At 52.2% G+C, this 18,555-nt stretch overlaps 5 protein-coding genes across 5 annotated transcripts; 2 read left to right on the top strand and 3 right to left on the bottom strand.

Moving 5' to 3' along the window:
* Positions 1–529: 529 nt before the first annotated feature.
* On the top strand, positions 530–3,417 carry AYO20_09971 (hypothetical protein; the record flags this gene model as incomplete). Its single annotated transcript, XM_022648236.1, has 5 exons — positions 530–550; positions 639–684; positions 789–957; positions 1,005–1,297; positions 1,346–3,417. The coding sequence occupies 5 exons, from the start codon at positions 530–532 to the stop codon at positions 3,415–3,417; spliced, it is 2,601 nt and encodes an 866-aa protein (XP_022495755.1).
* Positions 3,418–4,011: 594 nt separating this feature from the next.
* AYO20_09970 (hypothetical protein) lies at positions 4,012–5,192 on the top strand (the record flags this gene model as incomplete). Its single annotated transcript, XM_022648235.1, has 2 exons — positions 4,012–4,365; positions 4,476–5,192. 2 exons carry the CDS (start codon positions 4,012–4,014, stop codon positions 5,190–5,192), a joined length of 1,071 nt encoding a protein of 356 aa, XP_022495754.1.
* Positions 5,193–5,233: 41 nt separating this feature from the next.
* On the bottom strand, positions 5,234–6,202 carry AYO20_09969 (hypothetical protein; the record flags this gene model as incomplete). The annotated part of the gene is made up of 2 exons (XM_022648234.1): positions 5,234–5,783; positions 5,934–6,202. 2 exons carry the CDS (start codon positions 6,200–6,202, stop codon positions 5,234–5,236), a joined length of 819 nt encoding a protein of 272 aa, XP_022495753.1.
* A 1,197-nt stretch (positions 6,203–7,399) lies between these two features.
* On the bottom strand, positions 7,400–9,487 carry AYO20_09968 (hypothetical protein; the record flags this gene model as incomplete). The annotated part of the gene is made up of 4 exons (XM_022648233.1): positions 7,400–8,300; positions 8,349–9,145; positions 9,208–9,346; positions 9,426–9,487. The coding sequence occupies 4 exons, from the start codon at positions 9,485–9,487 to the stop codon at positions 7,400–7,402; spliced, it is 1,899 nt and encodes a 632-aa protein (XP_022495752.1).
* A 1,315-nt stretch (positions 9,488–10,802) lies between these two features.
* Positions 10,803–12,653, bottom strand: AYO20_09967 (hypothetical protein; the record flags this gene model as incomplete). Its single annotated transcript, XM_022648232.1, has 5 exons — positions 10,803–10,991; positions 11,054–11,365; positions 11,435–11,661; positions 11,718–12,453; positions 12,513–12,653. The coding sequence occupies 5 exons, from the start codon at positions 12,651–12,653 to the stop codon at positions 10,803–10,805; spliced, it is 1,605 nt and encodes a 534-aa protein (XP_022495751.1).
* Positions 12,654–18,555: the final 5,902 nt, after the last annotated feature.

Here is an 18,555-nt window from a genome sequence, read left to right as displayed (position 1 = left end):
ATATTTTTACGATAGTAATGTCGTGATGCCATGACGAAGATTATCGAGTAGGATATGACGAGCAACGCCCAATGAACTACAAGCAACCAATATTCTTGTATACATAATACATCCGTTCTATTTGTTTCTGCAGTTCTGTCCCTCCCTGCGTATCCCTTGTACAATAAAATCGAGTATACCAGCAGTCTGCCTCCTCATATGAATGCCGGTGTCAGCAACTAGGGGTGTGTAGCCACCAGTAGCCTCTCGCTGCGTTGGCCATGGCTTGTGAGTTGGGATTGAGGATGAAATTGTGGGCGGCAGAGGCAGATGCCATGACGTCAGATTATGAGGTTGAAGCTTCAGCCTGCGCCATTGTTTCCTGCGTTGCTTCATTCACCTCTTCACTGAGACAACAAAGTTGATATTAGGCCTCACGATCTTGGCCTTCAAGCTGCCCCCTTGCGCTCACAGATGTGTGCGCTCCAGATGTGTAACATCCAATAAGACTCATATGTTTCGCTTGGAGAGAGTCCTCCGAGGAGCAACCATGGACGTCTTGAAGGAGAAAGTAAGTTGTGTTTATTGAGACCAGCCATATGCATCTTGTTGAGAATGCCATGTCCATATCGAAGCGACAAATGCCACACATATCTTAGGCCTACGTCTTCAGAGTTGAGAGTCGGAAGCAAGACGAAAGCTCTGGTTCGAGCTTCGGTTCTATACACGGACAAGGCGCCAACACCCTGGCTTCAGCGAACAATCATGCCTTGCAAAGCTCACATAGCTAACACACTCAAAGACACCAGGGTCTGGCGGGCATCGCAGTCAACACTCATCCTCATTTGCTGCCATTGGTGCTGCACTTATCCCCACAGCCATAACAGCTGCCATTTTCTTGTTGGCATTTGCGACTATTCGCTCGAGGTATCGAAACATTTACGCACCCAGAACGTATTTCCGAACCATCGACCACCGGTATGTCCCTCGAATAGAGCCGAATGGTGATTTCTAACAAGGTCTAGAGACCGCACACCTTCATCTAGTCATACATCCGTCTCCTGGTGGCATGACTTCCGGGCTCTCGACGACAAGTTTATTTTACGCCATTCCTCATTAGAGGCGTATCTATTCCTGCGATTCCTCCGCCTAATTGTTCTCATCTGCGTGGTGGGCTGCTTCTTGACCTGGCCGATCCTCTTTGCTGTCAATGCCACGGGAGGAGGAGATGCGACGCAACTGGATCGGATCTCGTTCAGCAATGTCGCTGACGGCAGGCGGCTCTATGCACATGCCGCGGTGGCTTGGGTCTTCTTTGGTAAGGTGCCTTTCTTCCCTTCTTGGTCTACCTAACGCTTGACTTCAGGATTCATTTTGCTACTCGTCACCAGGGAGAGACTCTTTGTCATCGGCATTCGTCAAGCTTACCAGACAATTCCCGTGAATGCAAGCCGGCTTTCTTCTCGCGTGGTATTATACTTGAGCGTACCTCCCGAGGGACTTCAGGAGGAAAATCTTCGTCGATACTTTGGTGAGAATGCTGTGAGATCTTGGGTTGTCTCAAATCAGAGCGACTTGGAAAAGTTGGTTCAAAAAAGGGACAAAAAGATTGACCAATTGGAAGAGTCCGAACTACAACTATTGAAGAATGCTAATCGCAGTAAGGATGAAGCTCGAGACAGTGGCGACGCGAGCTCCAGTCAGCAACCAAAGCCAGTGAACGAGGCGCACAGACCCAAACATAAGTCGAAATATCTTCTAGGAGAAAAGATCGACAGCATCTCCCGTCTGAGAGAAGACATCACCGGCCTTGTTTCTGACGTGGATCAAGTTCGACAGGCTGACTCCAACGCGCCTGGTAAAAGGACTGGAGCGATATTCGTCGAGTTCAAGGATCAGGTTAGCGCGCATCAAGCGTTTCAGCAAGTGCGACATCCATCACCTCTTACGTTACAGCCAAAGTACATTGGTATCCAGCCGAAAGAGGTCCTGTGGCAAAACCTCAATCTCGTTCCGTCGGTCCGAATCACGTACTCTTATATTGCTATAGCACTTGCTGTTGCAACAATAATCTTCTGGTCTATACCCGTCGGCATCATTGGCACAATCTCCAACATAAACTACCTGACGGACAAATTTCACTTTCTACGATTCATCAACAATCTCCCGGATCCTATTCTTGGACTCCTCACAGGACTGGTGCCACCCTTACTACTCAGCTCTGTGGTGTCCTATGTACCGTACCTCTTTCAGTATGTGGCGAGACTATCCGGTCAACCGACAAGCAAATCAGCAGTCGAGTGGGCACAAACATGGTACTTTGCTTTCCAAGTGATTCAAGTCTTCCTCATCACGACCTTTTCGTCAGGGGCTGCTGCATTGGCTACCAAGGTAGCAAATCAGCCCACGACGATTCCGACCTTATTAGCGAAGAACCTCCCGAAGGCATCGAACTTCTATTTGACTTACTTCATCATTCAAGGCCTCGGCACTGCGTCGAAGAATATTTTGAATTACACTGATCTTTTCTCCTTCTTGTTCTTTTACTACGGCATGAACAAAACTCCGAGACAGAAATTCAACACTTATGCGCAGATGAAGGGAATCAGCTGGTTCAATGCCTATCCAAAGTTCACGAATTTAGCGGTCATTGCCATCGCTTATTCGTGCATTGCACCGCTCGTCTTGGGATTTGCGGCAATTGGCTTGTTCCTCTTCTATTTGAGCTATCGCTACAACCTCCTTTACGTGATTCAGGTCAAAACGGAGACGCGGGGAGAGAGCTATACGAGGAGCCTTCAGCACCTCATGACAGGTGTCTACCTGGCGGAATTGTGCTTGATTGGTTTGTTTGGCATCAAGAAGGTGGCTGGCCCGTCGACTCTTATGACGGTATTGCTCGTCGTCACCGCGCTGTATCACCTGACGGTCAACCAATACCTTGCACCGTTGGAAAAGTACATGCCGGTAGATGTGTTATCGGAAGAGGATGAGGAGCGGCCTCTTCTCGGACTCAGCGCTGAGCGCAATCACACCGCTCGGGCCGATCAATCATCGGGCTACAAGGTTGGTTCGAGAAAGGTTCCGGCGGTCTTGCTCGATCCTTTGGCTAGTCTGCTCGAGCCTCGGATTTTCGCTTCACAAGACTCCCTTCGACCATGGCTTCAGGACCCCGAGGGTGAATCAGAAGAAGTGAATTCCTATGGCGAGGAACAAGTCAAGAATGCATATCTACCTCCAGCGCTGACATCGAAAACTCCCAAGATCTGGCTACCGAAAGACAGGAAGGGGATGTCAAAACGCGAAGTGGATGAGAATGAGAAGGCTGGATTGCCTAGCACGGATGAAGGTGCTGAACTCGGCCCGTCGAATGAGATCTTGTGGAACCAGGATGATTTTACGACAGTGCCTATTTTCAAGCAAGCGACTCGATATTGATCATTATACCTGAGTTACGGTCAGTGGAGGGGCCGAATCGTCGTCGAGAAGGAAATACTCGCTGCCCGGTCTTTTGTCATTTGGAAAGTGTCTTTGTTGTCTACAATGTGCCGCTGTCGATCACTTTCCCCGTTCAAGCGCACGCGAAGGTGCCAGCTGGGTTCAACCCCGCCATCAACTCCAAGCAACCGAGAACGGTTACCGTCATCATCACGAGCGCTGAATGTGTCGAAAGATTCTGCGTTCTTGATTCGTCCACAGGCGCAGGCTGTAAAGCTACGGGCTGCCCAACACTACTTCTACAGGGCTGGGTATAGCAACCCTCCTGAAGGATGGCAGAGGCTCAGTTGACGCACTGCTGATTCCACACAACCTGCAAACAATCATATCAACATATTCCCCTCCAGCCAGTCTGCGAAACGGTTGCCCCTGTTTGGCCAGCGAAAATTACCCTACGGGCTGACAGCTTTCCACCCCTCGAACAGATTGGCAGTTCTTTCCAAATATCAATAAACTACTTCTCTCAGCCTAGATTCGCTTGATAATAGTCTCCTACGGTGCTAACGCATGTGGAAAACCATTCTTGAACCAGCCATGGTCACGATCGAAGAGTTTCTCGACCGAAAGAATCCAAGTCTTGATAGCAGTAATACTTTGCCAGGGCCGAATACGGTCAGTATAAACTACTCCATCATCAGCGCAGTTGAAGATTGGGAAGAATTCAATTACCAGACGCTGCGGAACCTTTATGGCGATGTTCTGGACTACACCCTCCAAAGCCCGCCTGACCAACAGAACCCAACAAAGTTGGAGGCTGAGATTTGGGATGAGAACCAGTTTAGCTTGCTGTTCTCACAGTACATGTTGAGTCCGATTCGGTACGCCCTTCGACAGGCTTACGAGTGCTGCGAAAAGTCTTGGGAGCACAATCCTCAGGGCGAATTCCTGGTGCCGATTGACCCAGGGGCCGGCGGTAGAGCTAAACGCCCGAGGGATAGCGCTTTCGATCGGACTGGTCCTGCGTGAGAGAAAGCTTTGTGACTTCTACCACGCCCCAGTCTTATATCAACTTCTGTCCCGGTGACACGAAGCTGGCGATCAAGTGGAAACACAAGTGGCACCGAACAGACTTCAAATCTTGGAGAATTCCACCCGAACAAATCCAGACCTGTTCGGGAGATCATTGGAATGTTCGCTATGGTTGGATCATCACCGAGGATGGACTGACCGTCTTTTTGACTACCAGAGATTCTGTTGGGCCCGGCCTTTCGGCATCAAGAAACCCACGAACCTCTGCTGCAACTCCGGGCCATGCACGTGTCGCGTCCGACGACACCGATCTCAGCTCTATGATAGCTCCATTATCGATTACCACCCAGAGCTATCGAGATGAACCCCCAAATGTCGAATATCAGCCGATCAAGGCCAAGTTCGTCTCGTGGCAGGAAGGTAGTGAGGGCCTGAATGTCAAGAAAGCCCTCTTTATGCTCTTCATGCTCGCCGGCGCACCTGGGGGCCCAAAATTCGTTCAGACCAGTTATCCTCCACTCGATTCCTGGTCTTTGGAAGGGAAGGTCTTTCGTCACAACTCGACTGGCCGAGTATGCGAGCGTCTTCAACCGAATAGTCTCTTGTACGATATCTCAGGGCAGATTGCCGATCCGCCTGCGTTGGTCGAAGAGACTGGAAGACACTCTGCGCGCGAAGGTGAACCCGTCGCGGGGTTGGGAAAAGATGATACGCGTGGTAAGCGGAGGAAACTTGAACCTCAATAAAGTCGAAGGCATTGAGGTGATGCGCTCACGGGTCTGGATGTTCAGTCGCCATCAGTCTCACAATCTTGTTCTAAAAGGAAGGCTTTGTAGGCCTGAGTGGCCGTCTGCCACGTGCCTTGGAACGGTAACGTTAGTACATCGCCACCATCCACAAGAATCCCTGAGCCGATCCAATTTCGCCGCTCAAAGACACGAAGGCTATATCCCATATAATGGGCCAGGTGCATCCACTGCCGCATTTTGCCATTGTCCAACGGCGTGTCCGGTGCGACCAATTTCTTCATGATCCCGAAGGGGTTGTCCTGGAACCCCATGCCGTTCATCGTGTAACCGACGTCCAGTCCCCATGTATGGATAATCTTGTTCATGTCTCTACGATCCAGCCTGATCCAACCTAGACTACCATCCATCTCTGATAGGATCTGACGGACTTGAATGTTGTTCTGGTCCTCATTTTCCAGCGTCCAAGCGTCGTGGTCGGAAGAAAATGATCGTAGGAATTGAATCATGTCCCGTTCGGTGTAGGATTCGGGGGGCGGCCCTCGCGGCACCGGTTTACCAGCCAGAACACCTGCATTCACAGCTTCCGCCCTTGAGTAGTAAAGGCATTCTCCGAGAAAAGGCCAGATATAAGGCTCAGCGGGTCGGTAAACTTGTTTAAACTGATAAGCTCAACCACGTCAGCTTTGTTCAACCAAAAACATCCAAGGAGAGAAGAAGCACACCACTTTCAAGACAAACGGCCCACGTCCGTCTGCCGTTACTTTGAAAACGTAGCCTTCCATCCCATGATCATCGAGAAGTTCCTCGCCGTGCACAGTTTGACATGTTGATGGATAGCGTCTGAGCTTCTGAGCGCGAAGCTTCTCCCACGTCTGAGGCACGGGAGGATTCTCCTTCTCCTCTTCGGATAGAAAAGGGAACTTTGACAGCAGCTCGGACCTGAACGCGTCGATATTCACAGAGCGCACATTGAGAGGGCGTCTTTCCCCTCCCTTTAGGTGCACCATGGAGCGTCGACCATCAAAGTCCGGAGGATGGAGTGTGTCGCCATGAAAAAAACCGAGTGTGGTGGCTCTTTCAAGAGGTGCGGTGGGGTGAAACAATAAATGATGGGCGCAGTTGGCCACGCATTAACGATGTAGGCGCATAAAGCAGTCACGTGTCAGCACGCGTTCACGCGGGGCGACCCACCTATCTACTGATCCACCGATCTGCCTTGTCTTCTATCCACCTTCCTATCAATCTGTCACTAATATCTATCCACATCCTATTTTCGTGTCGAACTGCAGATATATCAGGTACATAGTATAGAAGACAAGGTACAACGTACAAGGAACCGGGGACAAGGAACCCGGAACCGTCAAAAACACAAGATCATGGTCATTGAAAATTGGAATAGGAATTGGAATTGTGTTCGCAGTGCCCATTCATCAGTCATCAGTCATCCATCATCCACCATCCATCATCCATGACCGGGGGAGATCATTCGGTGGAAGGTTCATCACGACTACGTGCAAGGAATCGCAACCATGCGGCTGACCAGGCCATGTTGCGAAAGAGCTGGATATCCTGGATGGATATCCAGGAAGAATGGATGGATCATCGCACCATTCTCAATCTATTCTATTCCTCTCTTCCGCCATTCCCTCATGACACGTAACGCGTAACATGTAACACGTAACACGTAACAAGTGAAAAGTGAAAAAAAAAAAATACAATGGACTGGTTGGTGGTGGCTCGTTCTCTTTCTTCTCTTTTCCCCCTCAACTGCATAATCTGCTCGTGCTCTATCCCTCCATCCCTCTGTTGAGTGTTGAGCGTCGAGTGAGTGCGACTGGCCGATCCACAACGAATGAATGAGAGGACATGGGACACACAAGTCTACCTCTACCTTTGGAGACCTAGCAGTCGTGGATGTCCCCGGGAACAAATCAAGAAGAAACCCCGGAAAGCTTCAACTCCAATGCAGGACGCCTTGTTGGTCAAAACATATCCGTCCATGCATCCATTTATCCAGTGGTCTTGAGAAGCGTGAGAGCAGAGATAGGATACCCGGCAGTGGTCGTGCTGTGCAGAATCTCGGAGAGTGAGGCAAAAAAAGTCATGTCCGTGGATTTGTTCCTCATCTATCTGGTCAGTCGCCCAAATACTCCTTTGAATGTAACAAGGGCGAAGTGCCGCCGCGGTGAACAAGTTTGCCCTCCTCAAGCCGCCTTACCACCTAGAAGCGGCTCTCTTTCGCGATCACCGACCCCCTCGACTTTCGGCTTAGATCCCCCCCTTTTCGACGCCGAATCCTTCCGGAGCCATTCCTGCACTACCCCCCTGTAGTCCTTAGCCATGTAGGGGCTGAACAACTCGGCAAAGAAATTCCCTTTCCGCCAGTACTTCAGGTTGAGGTCCTGCAGGAGTAAATCCAGATACGGCACTTGGTCGAACACCAGGTCCGGGAAGAATCGGCCGTGGCCATAGGGCGCACGGTGTTTGGCGTACTGTGACATCAAGGCTGCCTCGTCGAATACCATGGTCGGGTCGATGTCGAGCTTGTGGTTGAGGTACGCGTACGCCCAGAGACATTGTAGCTCGCACCGCGGTGTGTTGGCCAGGTTGGAGAACATGCTGATGAACGCGAGCGAGTTGTCACCGTCCCGAGTTGGCCCGGGCGGTGCGATGGCGCGGTAGAGTCGGAAGGGCGTGTAGTTGACCTCGCGATCCACGCCGGGGTTAAAAGGTTGGATGACGGTCGACGTGGGTGATTTGAACGGCCCAGCAAGTAGGCGCGGGAATTTGGAGCCGATAATCGTGTTGGCCTTGTCGTTCAGGTCCTGCCAGAAATTATACTGCTCCTGGCTGTAGCTGGTGGACGGAATACCGAGGTCGGCATGTATGGTGTCTGGGACGAACTTGATAGTGGAATTTGCCGAGAAGCCTGTCGCGGTAACTAGAGCGTCGGCTTGGATGTTGGAGCCACTGGCAAAGTTGATGGCACCTTTGGACAGGCGGAGGATGTCTTCACGGTGGACTCGTACCTCACCAGTCTTGATCATCTCGTAGATGTCCTTCTCGTAACTGTAAATTCCAGACGCGGTGCCGTACCAGAAAGGGCTATACATGGGATGTTAGACGAGCTATTGATTCACAGGGGAAGCATACCTCTGTTCCGGCTCCAAGACCTTGGTTCTCTCATCTTTCAACATGCCGCAATCGTCCAGAGTCGCCTTGTGGAGATTGGCCCAGAAGCCTTGTGAGATAATCTTGCCGAGCTTGGTGAAATGGAGAAAATTTCTGATCCAGCCGAACCCATCATTCCACAAGCACGGACTGAAGAAGGATACGAATCTCCTGGCCGGGAGCTTTTCTCGCACTGCTTGTAGTGGTCCCATGGTACGGGCGGGGAAGATCCATTCAGGACCCTTGCCCGACTTTCTGATGATCCATTCCACCTTCTTACCAGCCTTACCAGCGAGATGGACGGCATCGTAGGCAGACTTGCCTCCTCCCAGCACCGCAATCGTCTCGATACTAGGGTCATTAGTGAGAACGCTGCCCTTCATTCCCAGTTCTGCCGAATGCATGATTGGACCGCCGAAATCCTCCGACCCGCTCAATTCTGGTCTGTGTGGCACATTTGTGACACCTGTCGCAACGACCAACTTGTGCGTCGGCAGATCGGCCTCTGAGTCAAGTTTGACATTCCAGCCTTGGACGTCCTTGAGCTTGGAAATTTCGGCGACGGTCGAGTTGAAGTCGATTAAACGCAAGAGGTCGAAAGCTTCGGCATACGCTTTGATATACTCGTGCATCGCTTCGCCGGAGACATGCTGACCCTCAGGCACGCCAAAGCCATCGTGCATGGGAAAATCCGAAAAGTCGATACCACCGCGGACATTGTTCGTCTTCAGGCCAGGATAGAGATTCTCTTTGGACCAGACACCACCAACCGTTTTGTTCTGACACGCGAGTGAATCAGTACGTGAATCACACCCACCATCCAGCACCCGTGACAACTTACAGAGTCCAGAATTTTCACCCTGGCCTCAGGCTCACATTCGCGTATCGTCTTTGCGGCGCACAGCCCTGAGGGGCCTGAAAGACCTGTTAGCGAATCGGCGGCGCCTGCCTGGGAGGGGTGAAAGGGATCGACTTGCCAGCTCCAACAATCAGATAGTCGTACATGGCATCGGTTGACATGTCAAAGTCCGGGGTATCAGGTGTCGCGTCGCTCAGCACGTTGCAGAGATCAGCCGGGAGAGCAAAGGCGGAATAATCACAACAAGGGATGTGAGAGCCATTTTTCTAGAGAAGTAAGAGAGATAAGGAGAGATGGAGTGGCTGCCTTCACGACAAAACTCGCGGGGGTCTGAAAAGTGAAAGAAAGAGAGAGAAGATGGTGACGGATTCGGCACCAACCTGCTTCCCAGAATCGACTTTTCACTTCACTTTGGCCATGATGTTTAGGAGAGTCAAGAAAATCCACAGCCTAAATGCCACCTAGGAAGTGCCCAGAGTCATCCCGATCCGTAAGCTGATGGCAGTGATCGAGGCAATGGTGTTTGGTGGTAGTGGTGGTGGTGGTGGTGGTCTCATCATGGGTGGCAGCCCGACTGCGTTTTTGGAATCCAACCAATTGACGATGAAGGCGTGGCTCTCTCGACTCTCGCCTCTCGCACCATGTGGTTGGGCCTGACAATAATGACAGGGCCACTTTTTCGGTTACCGACAACCTTTGGGCGAAGCGATAGGGACCTGTCAAAACTGTGAGGGTGGAATAGACTGGTCGGCTGAGATCTTCCAAAGTTCGGGCTGGAGCGCAGGCGGCTAGCAGTGAGTGGCTCACCTCACCAAGGCCCAGTCATCCATGCGCAGGTGGGGGTTTTTCGTGGGGGCCTCACAAAGTCCTCCTTCTTCTCTTCTTCTCAGGCTCTCTCTTTCTAGGGCGCAGGCACCCGAACCGCTTCAGCCGCATAAACTCGGTACGAGGCCACCACTCCCACCCCCCTCGCATTTGCCTTGATCGCCTGAAGTTGTCGTCACGGGCCGGCTTACATACATACACACCTCCCTACGTACAAAGTACACTACGAGAGACAAGCTGCATGCCAACGACACCAACGATCCTGGTGTAAGGTCCGACGATTTGCAAAATCCCTGGAGATCCCATCGAGCAAACCCAGTCAGATTGGGACACATACCGGGGGGCTTTATCCAGCATGTGGCGTGCACAAGCGAGGTAATACTGTCAAGTCCAGTCCGGAAGAGGATGACGAGGACGGCTGTAAAGTAGGAGAAAAGAGGCCATTATTATTGTGGATAGGCTTGTTCCGGAATAAACCCCTTCCTACCACGCGCTTACTTGTAATCATCGTGGTTTGTCACTCACTATGGACGACAGTCTTGATTCGGTTCAATCTGGGACAAAATGTGTACATTCCTTGTCTGGTGGTCGATTGCAACGATCTTCACAAGAAACATCATATCTGCTGTGCTGGTTACAAGATAATCACGCCCACACTCATCGCGACCAGCTCGAGTGCCCCTTGAACCCTGACAGTTCCCCTTGGGAATGTTGATGTCGTGGGATACTGCTATAAAACCACTTGAACACCTTCAACCGATGGCAACCGCAGTCTCAGTCGCAACCTTCTCGTTGCTGAAAATGACCTCTTCGTGCCTGACTTCACCGTGATCCTTTTCGCTAGCACTGCTTCCGTCCTCCTTTGCAGCCATGGCTACGGCGGCGACTGATCCCACACACTTGTACGTGCGGAACTTGCGAGCGGGCAGACGTGCTTCGAACTACACAACAACCCCGGGTTAGCAATGTACTCATATTCCGGTGGATTCTTGTCTAGACTCACCATTTCGTCGATTTCCTCAAAAGTCCGATTCTGCACCTCGGGGAGGTAGAAGAAGGTCCACAACGCCCCGATCCAACACGACGGGGTCCAGATGTAGCCATACTTGGGTCCCCAGTTCAACGAATCCGGGTTGATGAAATATGGAGCGGTAAAGGTGGCGAGCCAGGCTCCCAGAAAGCCGATCGACGCCGCCAGACCAAACGTGTAGCTTCGGAGACGCTGCGATGGAAACTCGCCGCCACAAAGCCACGCGTAGGTTGCCACCATGCCGTTGTAGCCGACAATGTAGACGACGGAGACGCCGACAATGACCTACACCGAGTGCGTTAGAAAAGGCCATCGTAGCTATCATGGTCAGGATGGGTCCAGGAGAAAACTCACTCGTCCAGTCGAGGTGCTTGGACCCTTTTTGTCGTACACAACGGCGACAATGAGCTGCGTGAGGCCGCAAAGGATCATGCCGATGGTCAAGAAAACTCGCCTCCGGCCCCATTTCGTGATGACGGCGCTGTTGATCAAGATGGCAGCGACGCCCACCGCGACCAGGATGCACGAGTTTTCGAAGGCGGAGCCGACATGAGCCATCTCAAAGAAATATGTGCCGTACGCTGGAGAATCTTGGTTAGCCATCCTTATGTCAGAGAAGACCTGCTGCCCAACTCACAGATCATATACATGGCACCAGAAGCCGCCTGGAGGGAGACAGCTCCCACAGATAGAAGGGTGCGTCTGCGGTCGACAGGGTTGCGGAACATGTCCAGGATGTCGGCGCTCTTGGCCAAGGCTCGCTCGGCCGCAATGGCATCTTGGATCTCCTTGATCTCGTCGTCGACCGTCTCGGGATAGGGTCGGAGCCATTTGAGAGCCTTGCGGGCTTTCTCGGCCTTGTCTTGGAGGAGGAACCATCGGGGGCTTTCGGGGATAAAGAGCATGCCGACTGACAAAAACCCCGGTACAATGTAGATAATCCCCAGGGGGACAATGTATTGCTGTTTGCCATCCAGCTTGACGGTGAAGTTGTCGATGATGGTACCAACCAAGGTCCCGATCGACGTCCAGGACTGGAAAAGGGCAATGACGAGCCCTCGAAATTTCGCAGGGGAACACTCCTGGAGATATAGCTGTGAAAAGGTCATGAGCATGCCGTTGGCGATGCCGATCAAGAAACGCGCGAAATATAGAGCTCCGATGCTCGTCGTAGCCATCATGATGACATTCGCCACGACGCACAGCAGAGCCGCAATCCAGATGGACATCTTTCGGCCGCAGAACCTCGCAACGGGGCCGGCAAAGGAAGAGCTGATGAAGGCGCCTAGGATCATAAGGGATGAGATCAGCTGCTGGCGTGTGTGGGAAATGTTGTACCCGATAGGCGAGTTTGGATCCTCTTCTCCAAAGACCTGTTCAGCGTTATTAGAGCCGACGTTCGTAAGACACATATCATCCTCGACGAGCATACATCCAAAAAGCCAGGCATCGCCTGTAGACCACCAATAATACCAAAATCCACTCCATATTGGAACGGACACATGCTAACCAAGGTACATGCTGCGATGCACTTCCAATGCGCTTTAAGGGTATCAGGCCTTGCGGTCGCCATTGCGGTGGTGAGTCTCGGATTGCCAACTAGGATCCAAGGGAAAAGATCAGGTGAGTTGGCTGGGATGTCGCACTCCTCCAGAGAGTCGGTTGATATATCTGAAAACCCCAGCAAAAGCTCAACATCCGTTTTAAGGCAGTTGGGATCGAAAGGTCCGGGGCACCTTGACGATTCTGGGATAGATCACTGTAGTCGATAATGAGGGGACAAGCCCCACGTAGAGGCGAACAATGGTCTCATGCTAGCTTGTGATAGGCAACAAGTCTGCCCAGTCTTCCCAGCTCCTAGGCGTTCTGGGCGGGTGTCCGGGGAAATGCTGGAGTAGACTAAACTGAAAGCCGGCAATGACCCACTGGCAAGTTGGATAATGAATGTGATGCCTAGACAGACCCTGGCTTTGGCGGTCATTCAAGTCGGTGAGAGCTCCCAAAAGCCCAGCCTCGTCCAGTCGTGAGTTGATGCAGCTGTCGATCCAGTGCCAATTCATTGCCTCATCACAGACAGCCACTTTTTGAATCATCACATTTCCCATGGCAAGACTTGTCCTTCAACAAAAAACTGTTGGAAGTAGTGTCGTCTCCTGTTCCCTCATCGTCAACACATAACCTGGATAGTCTATAGAATGGATTGCGATGCTGGCAATTGGAGCGCTCACAAGAAACTGAGGGCAGCTTGCTATCTCTTGTGGCGAGAGGGAGGCGCGTCGCAAGTTCGTGCCCAGAACGCCAGGGGGGCCGGAAGTGCGGCCAGGAACGCGCTTCCGAAGGTCTCTCATGGGAAAATGCTGCCCATGGGCGGAGGGTCCTGTGCTGTTGCAAACATTCAATCGTGGAGATTTTCAACTCTGATCTGCACAGATCTGGACACTGGTCTCTTTTGAGCGTCCTCGTCGGCAGTGATCGAATTCTCCGCAAGGAGGAGGGAGACTCTCGATGGTTGGAGCTTCGGCAATTTGTTTGAAGCCGGTGTGTGGGTTTAGTCCGTTGTGGATGAAGCTGCTTCGCCCTTAACCGAATCATATTGGGACGTGTGTCACCCAGTCAAACAAAGTCACCAGGTCATGGATGCTACCTTTCTGTTGGCTTAAGACAGGGTATTTGCGCAATTCATTTGCCAAAAAAGGCAACCCAACAAGTCGTTGTTTCCAGCTCTGGACCTCTTCAAGGGCTGGAGTATCGGCATGCTATACTTGTAAGGTGTAAGACGTGAGGCAAACCCACAAAACGAATACTCCAGCCCCAGCCTATAACCAGTTTTGGGACTGTAGAAAGAGAGGGACAAACTAGATACCCGCATACGCTCTGGGTCGAAATAGTCTCAGCAAGCATTTTCCGGAGTAAAGAGGTGGACGGTAGGGCGTGTATTGGGGTTACCAAGTACAGTATCTCAGTCGTCGCATGGCTGACGTTTGCAGGAGGTAGTTGAGAGTCACGAATCTACCAGCCACCTTCCAGGCCTCTCGATACGCGATGTATGTTGGGTTGCGCCCTGTGAGATTCCTCACGTCAACAGAGGGGGACTTCCATGAGTAGTTGACACCGGACCGGCTGTTGTAGACACAATCATGATGCCGCTCGGGTCAATCTAGGGCTCCCACATACTTCGGACCGGGGAATGCTTGATCATGGTAAACACGTGATACCGCAGTGAAAGAGCTTCGTTACTGTGGTGTCCGATTACATTCTCCATCATGTCTCGAGGCATCGCTTCCGTGAACCATGTATGTCCGAACGCAGATTGGCACTTGTTCTTGAGTTCGTGGCTAAACTTCGCCAACAGTCCCTCCATGTCCTTCCTGGTGCTCGCGTAGGTATATTGGGCACACCTCACGAATGCGGCGCCATCTGATCTGAAGTGCTGGCTGCTTGCCGATTCTGGTCAGCCATTAGAGATTCCCCTTTCACATCTGTGGATGTGGCCATTCTGTGGGACGGGTCCAGCACCTTCCACACAGCGGGGATCTGGGCATTCCGCGGGCATTGGATAAGGAGGCAATGACTTCGGTCGTCCCAAGGTGGCTTGCCATGTGAGGAGATCTCGGCAGACAACCAATGTACTCGATGCCTGTGAAGTATATGTCTGGTGCCGAAAATCTAGACTCGAGTGCGATACGAAGTCATATCTTCTAAGAAAGATCGACAAGTTAGGTCTCACTTAAAGACATCTCAGGCTGAATGCTAGGATGGGTTCAGTAGACGTCTCCCCACAAGGGGTTGATCCGAGACCATCAGGGCACTTTGAGCGACTATTCGGCGGCATCATGAAAGTGGCCCATTGTCAAGCACCCAATGAAGAGGAGCACATGTGACCCCCATACCTTTATATTTGCTGAAATTGCATTTGCTTCAGCAAGAAGGATGTGCGTGATATTCGCCTTGATATCACAATGTGTACAGTCTGCCACTACACAGGAAGCGGTATCTTGAAGGTTGTGGCAAACAGCTCATGTTAGTGCCGCCATCGGTTGCACAGCTGGAGGCTGCGAGGTTCCGAGATAAAGTGGCCGGTGGGAACGAGGCGAAAAATGACACATGCGCGACAAGATAAAACACAAGATCAGAGAAACCCACAGTTTGCGGCTCATCTTCCACATAAGGGACGAGCTTCGGAACTTCTCTCGAGGCATGTGTGGAAGTGTGCGTGCGTGGCCTGCCTTCAATACTCGGTAGTTGCTGTTTCTGAAATCCGTAGAAGTATGCCGGCTTTTATCTGTACTGTCCTCAAGTCCCTAGACGAATATGGACATCTGTATCAGCCGTGCTGAAGTCGGCCCGGGTTGTGGATTGGCGCATGCGACCAGGATTTGGGTTTCCACAGATATGTGTCCGGAGTCGAAGCACATGCATCGAGTGGCTGTAGCAGCACAAATTTAGGAGTTCATGTGAAGAGCGGCCCCTTTCTCCGTTGATATCATAAGCTCGTGGACCGCAGGATTCCTTCTGCAGCTGGTTTACGGTAAAGGGGGCAGATCAACGTTCCAAGAAACCGGAGCACGCCCGAGCTTTTGTCACGATCGAGTGCCCTTTCGATCAATGCTGCTCTTAATGACCTGTGCTCCTGTATAGCCTGTTTCACCTGTACCTTGTAGCTGTTGCCATTTGGAATCTCCGAGTCTCCGTATGAGCTTTTCGGGGATAAGCCGATCCCACTGAGGCGGAGCTGGAAGGTACTTCGAGCAGCCAAGGAAATCCGTGAAGCCAAGAGGTTCAGAGTCTTGGACAGCTTATCCCACTGAAGCTTCAGATCAATGAGGCTGATACTCATTTGTGCAGGTTAGGACCGCGGCGTGGAGCATGGCCGGTGCGGAGTGAGCAGAGTCGTGGTCGGTTGTATTCGTGGATTCCTGATGATGGAATCAATGCAATCGAGGAAATTGGGGCTTCGGGGCGGCCTGAAGATAAACTCGTGCCAAGGACGCCAGTCTTTCCTGATATAGACTAGTCTAGAGGTAGTTACATAAGTGCTGACTGATCTTCTGGGCGCAGCTTCCATCCACTGCCATCTCCGTTTCTCAAACAGTTGCCTTCATCACTCTCCGCCCCTTTGGATCTGCCCCGGGACAGCCTCTGGAGTCTACAGCCAGATCGCATCCGCATACAGGGTATAGCTGCCATTGAATTTGCCTGACTACCTGCAAGCATAGCCATTGATAGCACGTTGCTGTAGCACATTTGTCATTCCCCGTCGCCGAGCTCGCTTTGGATTGGACAACCCGATAATATTTTCCTTGAGGACGATCTGAAATGGGCCTGACAACGAGCCGTTATGTGGTTTCGTCACGATGTCCCGGCCCATTGCACATGAAGTTCCCCGTTTAGAGCTGCGCCAGCGGTCCGCAATGCGTCGATCCGCTCCATCGGCTGGCTGGATGCGAGCGTCGCTTCGGTACCGGCTGGTGAGAACTCTCTACATGAAACTCGACCCGCCTACTCAAGCTCCAAGAGGCTGCTGTAGGCCAAGAAATTGTTTAGACATCATGCTGCCAACTAATGTCCGATCTGCCTTTTGGGTTGAGGGGGTACATTCATTCACTTTCCTCCAGCAGATATAAGTTCAGGCTGTTTCTTTCATCGAGGGATTTGTCTCTTGTCATTCATACAGAAGCAGCTGGGACACAAACCTACATATCCTCACCATTCAAGCACGTTTCAATCACATCTTCGAGACCTCCAATCATACCGAACAATTATTGCTCCAATGGAGGACCAGACACCGCTCCATATGCAGACAACGGAGTATATGGGACTCCAGACAGAGGAGTCGGCAGATCAGACTGATAGGGCTTCAATGGATCATGCTGGCCCCATGGAGGAGGCAATGGGAGGAATCAGCAACCCCATGCCGACCTCAGATCCTGATAACCCCCAGAACTGGCCTCTACACCGAAAGGTCTATGTCTCCCTCGTCGCCTTCTCGTTCGCTTTTGCAGTGTATGTACACCACTCCCCTTACTCTCAGTATGCTTAAGCTGACACATTGACAGCGCATTTGGTCTCACGTCGTACACAATTGGCATTGGCGATGTGGTCGCAGAGTTCAACATCTCAATGACTCTCGCCATTGCTCCATTCTCCCTTTACCTTGTCGGCATTGCTTTTGCCCCGGTCTACACCCCTCATGTGACAGAAAGATTTGGCCGTGCCCCGATCTACTTTGTCAGTCTGCCAATCTGCGCCTTGTTTATCCTTGGCTCTAGTCGAGCTCAGAGTATTGGAGCCCTGGCCGTCCTGCGATTCTTCGCTGGACTTGGAGGGGGCCCATGTCTCGTGCTCATCGAAGGCACATTCGCAGATGTCTGGCCCGCGAGGACTACTGTTACATACTACTCCGGATTGACGCTAGCTTCATACCTCGGGGCAGCTTTCGGTATTGGAATCCCGTGTCCCCTTTTATTTGGACAGATACTGATGTCTTTGTCACAGGTCCCATCATTCTCGGGAGCATCTTCCCAAGCAAGTCCTGGCGATGGACGGCGTATGTTTCCCTGATGGTCTGTCTCGCGGCATACCTCATCGGCATCGGCGCTCCAGAGACCTACGCTCGAGAGATTGTCCGCACCCGAGCCCGACGTGCGGGCAGACCTCATGATCTTCCCCCTGCTCAATCGGGCACCACTCTCCGCCGCATGGCCCAGCTGACCGTTGTCGACCCCCTGATCATGATATTTACCGAACCCATAGTCATCATGACGACGCTGTACGTGTCCTTTGTCTTCGGCACCACATTCCAGTGGTTCATCGCCGTCCCCGCGGCTCTCAATCTGACGTATGGATTCGGCATCCGATCTTCCGGGCTGGCTTTCATCTCCGCCGTGGTGGGCGCTCTGCTCGCCGCCGGCACGGCGACTGTGATCGAGCAATTCCTGATCCTGTTGAAGATGCGGCAGTGCAAGGACCAGGAGATGGTGCAGATGGAGATCGAGTACAGGCTCGTCCCGGCAATGGTCGGCGGAGTTTTGATGACGGGGGCCTTCTTCTGGGTCGGCTACACGACCGTGCCTTCGATCAATCACTTTCTGCCCATCGTCGGCACAGGAATCTATGTTTGGGGGAGTATGATGATTCTGGTAGGGAACAACCTTTGCCGTCCTCCTCTTGCTGCACTTTTGGCCGCTCATCCTCATGCCCACCATGCACCTATGCAACCCCTTCCCGTCCATACGATGTCGTTTATCCCCCCCCCCCCCCCCCCCCCGTTAATTTGTTCTCTGCCTTTTCCTGTGCACACCACTTTTCTCTCGGCCGACAAAAAATACTATCATTCTACACAACATTCACCCCCATACCCCCCCCCCCCACCTCCCCCGCCACCCGCTCGCCCCCCCCACGCCGCGCCCCTCCCCCTCCGCCGCTCCCCTCCCCCCCCCGCCGCTCACTCACACACCTGCCGCCCCCCGACACTG

The sequence above is a fragment of the Fonsecaea nubica genome, assembly GCF_001646965.1.
Source record: "Fonsecaea nubica strain CBS 269.64 chromosome Unknown Scaff100, whole genome shotgun sequence".
Lineage (NCBI taxonomy): Eukaryota > Fungi > Ascomycota > Eurotiomycetes > Chaetothyriales > Herpotrichiellaceae > Fonsecaea > Fonsecaea nubica.
The sequence above is the reverse complement of the archived record's forward strand: the minus strand, read 5'-3'. Positions and strand labels throughout refer to the sequence as shown.